The 8,668-nt window shown below is 54.2% G+C and overlaps 1 protein-coding gene across 4 annotated transcripts in view; it reads left to right on the top strand.

The window, feature by feature from the left end:
* LRIF1 (ligand dependent nuclear receptor interacting factor 1) overlaps window positions 1-8,121 on the top strand; it is a 15,679-nt gene extending 7,558 nt beyond the window's left edge. For 2 of the 4 annotated variants that reach the window (XM_027701867.1, XM_027701866.1), the window contains exons 2-5: window positions 773-836; window positions 2,812-4,258; window positions 5,230-5,508; window positions 6,794-8,121. In XM_027701867.1, coding sequence (XP_027557668.1) covers window positions 2,825-4,258; window positions 5,230-5,508; window positions 6,794-7,249 — 2,169 coding nt within the window. In that variant the 5' untranslated portion in view covers window positions 773-836; window positions 2,812-2,824 and the 3' untranslated portion in view covers window positions 7,250-8,121. The remainder of the gene's footprint in view (window positions 1-772; window positions 837-2,811; window positions 4,259-5,229; window positions 5,509-6,793) is intronic. The other 2 variants (XM_027701868.1, XM_027701865.1) reach the window with 1 other exon arrangement.
* The last annotated feature ends 547 nt before the right edge of the window (window positions 8,122-8,668 follow it).

The raw sequence follows: 8,668 nt of genomic DNA, 5'->3' as shown, positions 1-8,668 counted from the left end.
CCATTAATTCAGATTCAGGGATTCTTAAAGATCCATTAATTCAGATTAAGGGATTCTTAAAGATCTATTAATTTAGATTAAGGGATTCTTAAAGATCCATTAATTCAGATTAACAGTGGCCTGAAAACTGGAGTAAAATAACTTTTAACTCTCCTCTTCATCACTCAAAAAATGGGTGAAAATGCTTTATTTTTATTGTGGTAACATGAAACCTGGTGATTTCTTTGTGTTTCCTGGGAAAGCCTTTCTGGTGTGAGGTTGTTACAACGAAACATTTTCCATTTAAACGCCCAAAAAATGTTGGCAATGGTCCTTCCCTTCCTCTTCTGGAGAGGTTTGAGTGGGAATTCCACTCCTCAGGATCTCAGGGAACATTTCCCTCCCTTCTCTCTTGTGTTTTGGTTTTTTTTGTGGTTCTCCAGTGCCCAAGGTCCGAGCACAAACCCCGTGATTTTCCAAACAGTTGCCATTTTGGGCTTTCTCTCTCTTTTCCACAGACATACAAAAGCTTAGAGTTTCCTTCTGCAGTGCTGGGGTTCATCAACCCCCCCAAAACTCCCCAATCCCTGTTTGTGGCGCGGTCAATCCCAGTTTTTGGAGCCCGTTGGAGGCGAAGTGACTCCAGGTGGGGCCGTGGGGAGCTCTGGGATCCCGCTGAAGAACCTGCCCTGGAAATGCTCCTCTGCTCCTCCCTCCCTGCTTTCCTCACTTCCCCCCTCTGATCTCTCCCTCCCTCCTGCCCACAGTTAGAGGTGTCCCCTTGCTTTGACAGGTGGAGGAAGGAGGTTTTCCTGCCCCTTGGTGCCCCTTTGCAGCCCTAGGTAGTTGGGGTGGAGGTAAGTGCCTCTTTGCTCTCTACCAGACCAGCAGGTTCCCTGGGACTCTGCTGGAAAATCCCTCTGGGAATATCAGGGTGTTGATCCTCACTGCTGGAGGGGCAGTCAAGGCTGTGGATCGTGGGGTTGTGAAGAAATTCCTGGGAGATCCAGAGCACAGGACACGAAGTGCTGCCCAGGAGCTGCTGATCTCCCTGACATTCATTGTCAGCCGTGCTGGGAGGTTCCAAGTGCTCCAAAGATCTCCTTTTTCTGCATTCCTTGTGTTCAAACACACTGGGATTTCTGCCTCCTCTGTGTCTGAGCCAAACTCCTGCTGTCAGTGCTGCTCCTTCTCACCTCTCCCTTCTGAGTCCAGAACATCCAGCTCCGTTTTCTTCTCGCAGCTTCCCCCAGAACCACAGGATCTGCTGCCCCTTCTCTAAGTTTTTAGGGGGGGAAAGACAGAAACCCACAGAATTCCCTGCCCACCACACTGATGCTTCATGGAAGGATCCTTCTCACACATTGTGCCCCAGAAATGAGGCTCTGGACGAAAATATTGGGTGTGGGGGTTAATTGCCAGGTCACAGGGAGGGAGGGTCTGGTTGGACAGACAGTGGGGGGTGTTTAGTCACTCCACAGGACCCCCGAGCTGCAGCAGGAGCTGTCCAGCCTTGGGATGAACATCCCTGTCACTTGGTGGGAAAAGGCAAAGCCTTGGCTGACTCCTGGAGCAGATCCAGTGGTGGGACACGGGATAGACACCTCCCAGGCACTGTTCCAAGCCCAAAGGACAGGGAAAAAGCCATTCCAGAGCTCCCTGCCAGGGAGGCAGAACCAGCCCCGGTGTCACCCGGGTGGGGAGGGGACTGATCCCAAATCCACGTTCTCCGTGAGTTCATTGGCGTGGGAACTCCGTGGGGTGGAGCTGATGCCCTTGGTAACTCCAGGAGGGGTTGGCAGCTCTGCCTTTTAATCCCTCTGGATCTGTCAGGACCAGGAAACCAGCTCCCAGTCCTTTGGTCCCTTCTCTCCCGACGGTGGCTCCGTCGGCTCACAGTGCTCTGGGCATGGGATTGTCCTCCCGAGAGTCCAGGAGCTCCTGCATTCAGGAAAACCCCCTTGGGGTGGGAAAGATTCTCTGTCTTGCCATGGACTCCAAAATCCTGGCATTTGAAGCAGTCCCAACTTGACCCGTGTTCTGACAAGACTCTGTTGGTTTGAGTCCCTTCACCTGCACAAAATCTCTGTTTCCTCTCCCAGTGTCCCTGGTGCTGTTTCCATCTTTCTTCTCATTTTTGAAGCCTTTTCCTTCCCAGACTGAGCCTCCTGTCCTCAAAAATGTTCAAAACCTGGTGGCATTTGAAGGTTTTCCATCTCTTTGAGGATGAACCACCTTTGATTTCTGTGTCTCAAGGACGAGCAATGCGGGCACAGGAGTTGGTCACCTGCACCCTGTCCCACAAAGTAAACGCGTCCTGCTTCTGAATTCCTGGGTTTCTTGTGTGTACCTGAAGTAATTTCTGCTTCCATCTTGCCATGCAACTAATCTGCCTTGTGGTTTCCTGGAGCTTTCCTGCAATTCCTGGTTCCCAGCACCGCGAGGGGATATGAACAGTAACAGGGAGATGGGAGAGGAGGCGATGGTTTCATGTTCAGAGTAACTCCTTGTGAGGGGAAGAGGAGGATAATGTGAGGTGTTTCCTTGGGCCTTTTCAGATATTTTTAAGCTGAAAAAGATGCCATTTCTGGCTGCTGGGAGGGCAGGAGTTGGGCAGTGTCTCCAGCCAGTTTGTGGTGGTGGGAGATGCAAACCTGGAATGTTCTGGGGGCAGGGCAGAAGGAAGCTCCTGAAGCTCCCAAAGCTCAGCTCTGGCTGGTTCCTGGGGTGTCCCTGGGGGTGCAGGTCCCTGCTGCTGCTGAGTTGAAGTGTCTGTGCTGTGTTCACTCACCCTGCCTCTCGTTTCTCTTTCTCTCCTCTCTCTTTGTCAAGCATCGCAGGCTGCATGTACCGAGTCCTTCAGACCACGGGACCAGATGGAAAAAACCTCCTGAAATTGCTCCCCATTTCCAAACCTTCGGGAAGCTTTGTGCCTCTAGTTCAGGCTCCAGCCATGCCAAACAGCCCTGCAGGGAACATCTCCACCCCTGTCCATCTTACCTTTAAGACCCAGCTCGGCAGTTCTGCTGCGCCTTCATCCGTTAAGATCTTCCAGTCTCCTAATCCCGGGAAGATCATTCTTACGAGGACGTTAGACAAGCAGGAGGGTGTCAGGGCAGATTCTGAGAAGGAGGGCTTGGTTCCCAGTGCCAATGTGCAGGGCAGGGGCTCTGTGCAGGACGTGGCCGTGCCCGGCTCCTCGCCCCAGAGCGGCACAACCTACGTGGTGGTCAACACAAACCCCCTCCCAGCACAAAACCCCGGCAAGCCCCCGGTGCTGCCCTCCGGCCACCACCTGCAGATCCCGGCTGACGCCGAGGTGAAGTCTGTCCCGGCGTCCCTGCTGCCCCCGGCCATCCAGCAGAAGATCCTGGCGGCCGCAGCCACCTCCGCGTCCGACGGCTCCAAGACGCCGATGGTGATTTATGTGTCCCCCGTGAACACCGTGAGGACCCCCCAGGCCCTCCCCAAACGGGTGCAGGCCCTCTGCCCCCCGAGCAGCCCCGAGGCTCCCAGAGCCCTGCTGTTGGCAGCAGCCCCAGAGGGATCCGGTGCCGGCCCGGCCGCGGGGCCGCGGCACCGCCAGGCCCCCATGCAGTGGATCGTGCAGGAGGCCGCCCCGCTCGCCCCATGCCTGATCCCCGTGAAATCCTCCAACAACGTGGCTTCCAAGATCCTGAAAACCCTGTCGGACACCAAGAACGTGGGAGTGAGCTCTGCCAACGTCCTGCCCCTCTGCCCTGGCGGGCCCGGGGCCAGCAAGGCCAAGCTGACGCCGCTGAAGGACAACGCCCTGGTCATGTACAATGGGAAGGTCTATCTGCTGGCCAAGAGGGGCTCTGACGTCCTGGCAGCCCAGGCTGAGAGACAAACCCCCTCCTCTGCTGAGCCTTCACTCAGAAAGGAGACGCCCCAGCACGTGGACTCCTCTGCTGTCAACCAGATCACCAGCAAAGTGGTCAACCTGGTGCTGTCCAAGAGCAAAGGGGTGCTGCTGGCCCAGAGGGACCCAAACCCAGGGACAGACCCCCAACATTCCTCCCCAAACGACTCCAGAGCCGCCCCCGCGGCCCCGGTGCCGCCCGGTGCTGCCCCGCAGGATCCCGGGGCCATCCAGGGACATCCCTGCCCTGCTCCACCCACGGGAGACACCCTGTGCCTGGCTGGGGGGGCACAGGGGCACCGTGGCAGGGACAGGAGTCACCCCGTGCCCAAGGCAGCAGGGGCTGTGTCACCTCAGGGGGAGCAGGAATGGGCTTGCAGGGAGGACCGGCCCAAGGTAATTTAATTAATTACCAATTAACCCCCCCCCTCAGTCTCTGGGGGGGGTTGAGGTGACAAAATGGCCCTTGAGGAGTTCACGGATTTCTGTCCCCAGGGATCCCGGCCTGGAGTTGGTTCTGGTCCATAAATGGTCTTTGTGTCCCCCACTGAGGTTGAACTGTGCAAGTGAGAAATGCAGGAAGGAGAGGAAGGGGCCCAGCAAAGATGGGTTTTATCCCTTCCTGGGATAAATTGTTGGGAACTGGAGCTCCAGGGAGGCTGGTGGTGGCTGGAGCTCTCCAAGGTGGATCCACACCCGTTCCCAGCACAGCTTTGGGCTGCAGGTGGGATGTGAGGTGGAGAAGTTTGCAGCTTCTCAGGAGGAAAACGAGCTGGAAGAGCAGAGTCTGTGCTCCTGGCAAGGCACAGGCAGGTCCAGGTTCCTTCCTCCATGGACCCTCCTCCTTTTCCGCTTGTTCCTCACCTGAAAAATGGTCGAAATCCAGTTTATTTCTGCATTTCCTTTCACCTCGGGGAGGAACAGCTGGGCAAAGGTGCTGCTTTCAGCCCTACATTTGCCAAGCCCTGGGTTGTAAAGAGCAGAGGCACTGCCTGCTCCTCCTTCCTCCTCCTCTGGCACTTTGGAGGTGTAGAACAGGGAATTCTCTTGTTGCTCCTCTGATTTCTGTGCTTGCTGGTTGGACTGGATGCCTTCTGGATGTTCCATGATGGATTGTCCTTGTTTTCGGGGGGAGTTAAAATGTGGTTTTAAGTAATTAATGAGTGTTAGACCTATGATAATGTGTATAATTTACCAAAATGATTCTCTGTGCTAAATGAGGCTCTTGGAGGGGGGCAAACAAAGCCAATGTCCTCCTCTCCTTCCATCACCTCTTTTCCCATATTTCTGTATTTTATCTATTTTTATGGAGAGAAGGAGAGAGCGAGAGAGGGACTGATGGCTCTCTCACTGCTTCTGTGTTTCAGGTCCAAGGGGAACACATGGATTCCCTGGGAGAGCTGGAAACACAACCCCCAAAGTGGCCCCACTGGAAACAATACTTGGAATTAAGGAAAAAATTTGGGCTCACCAAGGAGGAGAGAGTTTACCTGAGGAGAATCCCACTGATCCAGGACTCCTGGGAGAATCCAGAGGAAAGGGGCTGTTCCAGCGACAGCCGGGAAAGGAGAAGTGATTCCTGCAGCTCATCCACCCTGGATGTGGAAATAGGGAACTGCCTGCAGGAATGTGTTCAGGAGGAAAAGGTACCTGGGAATTTTTTAAGGGCTAAAAACCCTCGGGAAGGCGTTGCCAGGGCAGGGCTGGGAGTTGTTGGGAGCCTCCCACCCCCGGATTCACCAGGAATCATTGGGACAATGGTTCCTAGGACTTGTTTGGGGTTTCTGAGCACCACCCGAAAACCTCGTTCTGAGAGCTCGTTTTTGGGCTCCACCGGAGGGAATTTGGGCAACAAATGGTTTGGGGGAGTTTGGCCTCATTGGTGGTGGCTGGACAGTCCTGGGGATGGTTCTGGTGGGAACTGGGGCCTCTGTGTCCTGGTTTGTGTTTAACCTTGTGTTTGTCCAGCAGTGCAGGGGGTACAAGCAGAGGGATGGAAGGATAATTTTGCGATTAGCATCATTTATAATTAATTAAAAATTGTGTCAGTTGAGTTTGAGATCAGCCAAGTGCCATTATCTCAAGGCTCTGGGTTTATTAGAACTAAATTAGAACTAATTTATAAAAATAAATTCACTCGTGGACCTGGCCAGCCTTCAGAGCTACAAATCCTTATAAACTTTGTCCTTTGTCACTGGGAGAACTCGGCTGGATGTTCCTGGAAGGGGGAACTTCCCTCCTAAAGCGTGGGAAGGGTTTTATCCATCCAAAGTTCAGCCAGTGTCCTGCATTTCCTTTTGTGTGGCCCTGCCCAACCCAACCAGAGCTTCTCTCAGATTTTCCTCATTCTGTGCTAAAATTGAGCAGATTTAAAGCTGCTCTTAAGATTAAACCCATCCCTGGGAGTGTCCAAGGCCACTCGGAGCAACCTGGGATAGTGGGAGGTGTCCCTGCCCATGGCAGGGGGTGGAACTGGATGGGCTTTAAGGTGTCTTCCAACCCAACCCATTCCATAATTCCATGATTGAAATAACAGGATATCTGAGAGGAATTTCCCCTGGTCATGGACATCTCCTGGGGTTGAGCTTTTTGGAAATTTAAACGTGGAGAATTCTGGTACATTTGGAATTTTCCCATCAGACTGGGAAGTCTTTGTCTTGCTCTTGTATCAAAGAACTTGAGCAGCCACAGGGGATGAAGGGCAGGCCCAGCCAAGGCGGGTGTGCAGTGCCCTTCCCCTTCCAGGAGGGAATTGAGTGGTCTGGAATTTTTATCTGGGAATCTTTGCCAGAAAAGCACGGAGCACAGAAATGTGTCCCTTTGCTAAAGGCAGTGAATTCTGAGAGGTTTGCAGCAGAGAACTCGTGGTTTGTGCTCTGTGACCATGGCGTGGGAGCTGATCCAGCGTTTTCTCTGTTCCCACCCGCGCAGGTTGTCCTGGATCCGGAGGAGGATCTGACCAGGAAAAGGAAAATCAGATCCTCCCCCCTGTCAGACAGCGGGAAGAGGAGGAGAAACTCCTCCAGATCCTCCACAAGCCCGAGCTCAGAAGCCACCAGTGCACTTCCCAGGAGCGTTTCACCCCCTCCAGCCTCCCCAGAGCCGAGCATTCCCACGGGATCCTCCGGAGCTTCCCAAGGGAGGGACTCGGAGCCGGGGACACCCCCGGCGGGCAGTGCTGGCACAGACTCGGAGATCCCGGAGCTGGTGGCTCCCGGAGGGGCTCCCTCCCTTCTGGAAGGTTCCTTCCGGGATGACGCTTTCCCGGTGGCTCCCCCGGACCTGGACGAGACGATCCGGGACGAGAAGATCAAGCGGCTGAAGCAGCTCCTACGGGAGCGGGAGGCGGCGCTGGAGGAGATGAGGAGGGAGATGCAGCAGAGCTGAGACCCCCCCGGCCCCCGTTCCTCTGCCAGGGAGAAACCCCCGATGGAATAGCAGCCTCATGAATTCCAGGCTGTGGGTGTGTTGGGAATTCCGTGTGGAACGCTGGGAATGGCAGACTTGGACTGCTGGATCCCAGGACGTGGCCCGGCACAGGCAGCGGAGTTTCCATTGGCACAGGGCCAGGTTTGGGGCTGGCAAAGGAATTGTGAATCCCAGGGCCTGGTGCAGGCTGGGAAGTGCCTGGGAAGCTGTGGATGTGCTTTGGGTTGTTTTCCTCAAGTGCATGAGAACTTTTTTTGGTGAATCTCTGAGAACTTTTTTTGGTGAATCCCTGAGAACTCGTTTTAGTGAATCCCTGAGAACAATTGTCAGGAGAAGGCCGTGAGCGCTCTGTGGGTTGCTGGATGTATTTAAGGGATGTGGAAATGGGACTGTCAGGCAGTGACAGTGCAGATATTTATACAAACCCTGGAGAAGGAGCCCTGGGTCGTCTCCGTGGATTCCTGGCTCTCCCTGTGGTTCCTGTGAGCCTTTATAAGGCCTTGGCCAGCTGTGCAATGTGGGGCTTTGCCCGGTTGGGAGGGTGGGCTGTGGGTTTTTTAACCAGAACTCTGTCAATAATAATTTCTCAACGCTCAAAGTCGGGTTTCTTCAGCCCCAGGTGGTGTCTGTAACATCCCTGGTGGTGTCTCTGGATTTGTTGTTCCTGGACGTGGCTCATGCCACCCCCAGTCGATGGTGCCGTGGTTGGTGTGTGGGGTGGGATGTCTTTGGACCCCCACCCTCTGCTGTCTGTGTCTTTGGCTCCTGCAGCTCCTCCCGCAGCTCCTCCCTCTCTCTGACAGCAATTAAGAACTTTTTATTTTTTCCCAGCAGAATTTGTCCCTGTTTTTTTTTCCCCTTTGTCCATTTATGGTTTATGTTGAACATCAGCCCCTGCTGGTTCCTCTCCCTGCCAGGTCGTTGGTCACCGGGTTTGTTTTTTGTTCTCGTTGTTGTTTTCTGTGTTTTAATCCAATTTTCACCTGCAGGTTTTCCTTTATTACCCACAGGGTATTGGTGGAGGGTGTTGCTGTGGAGGTGGGTCCTGGAGAGCTCTGCCAGTCCCACCTTCCCTGATTTTTGTGAGTCTTGACAGCAGGAAAAACTCCAGTGGATTTAGGGAGGGAAGGAAAAGGAGGTCCCTGCACTGAAGAATCCCAGGTTTGGGTTGGAAGGGACCTTGAAGGTCATTTCAGAGTGGACAGGGACACCTTCCACTGGACCAGACTGAGGTCCAGCCTGGCCTTGGACACTTCCAGGGATGGGAGAGCTTGGATAGAAAAGCAGGCATGGAGTGGAGGGTGAGGGGGGAAGGTGAGTGATGGAAACAAACCCTTGGAGTAGAGGTTGAGTTGCTCTGTGAGGGAGAAGTGGTGG

Source organism: Neopelma chrysocephalum, unplaced genomic scaffold (assembly GCF_003984885.1).
Source record: "Neopelma chrysocephalum unplaced genomic scaffold, ASM398488v2 Primary Assembly neopelma1_171, whole genome shotgun sequence".
Classification (NCBI taxonomy): domain Eukaryota; kingdom Metazoa; phylum Chordata; class Aves; order Passeriformes; family Pipridae; genus Neopelma; species Neopelma chrysocephalum.
The sequence above is the reverse complement of the archived record's forward strand: the minus strand, read 5'-3'. Positions and strand labels throughout refer to the sequence as shown.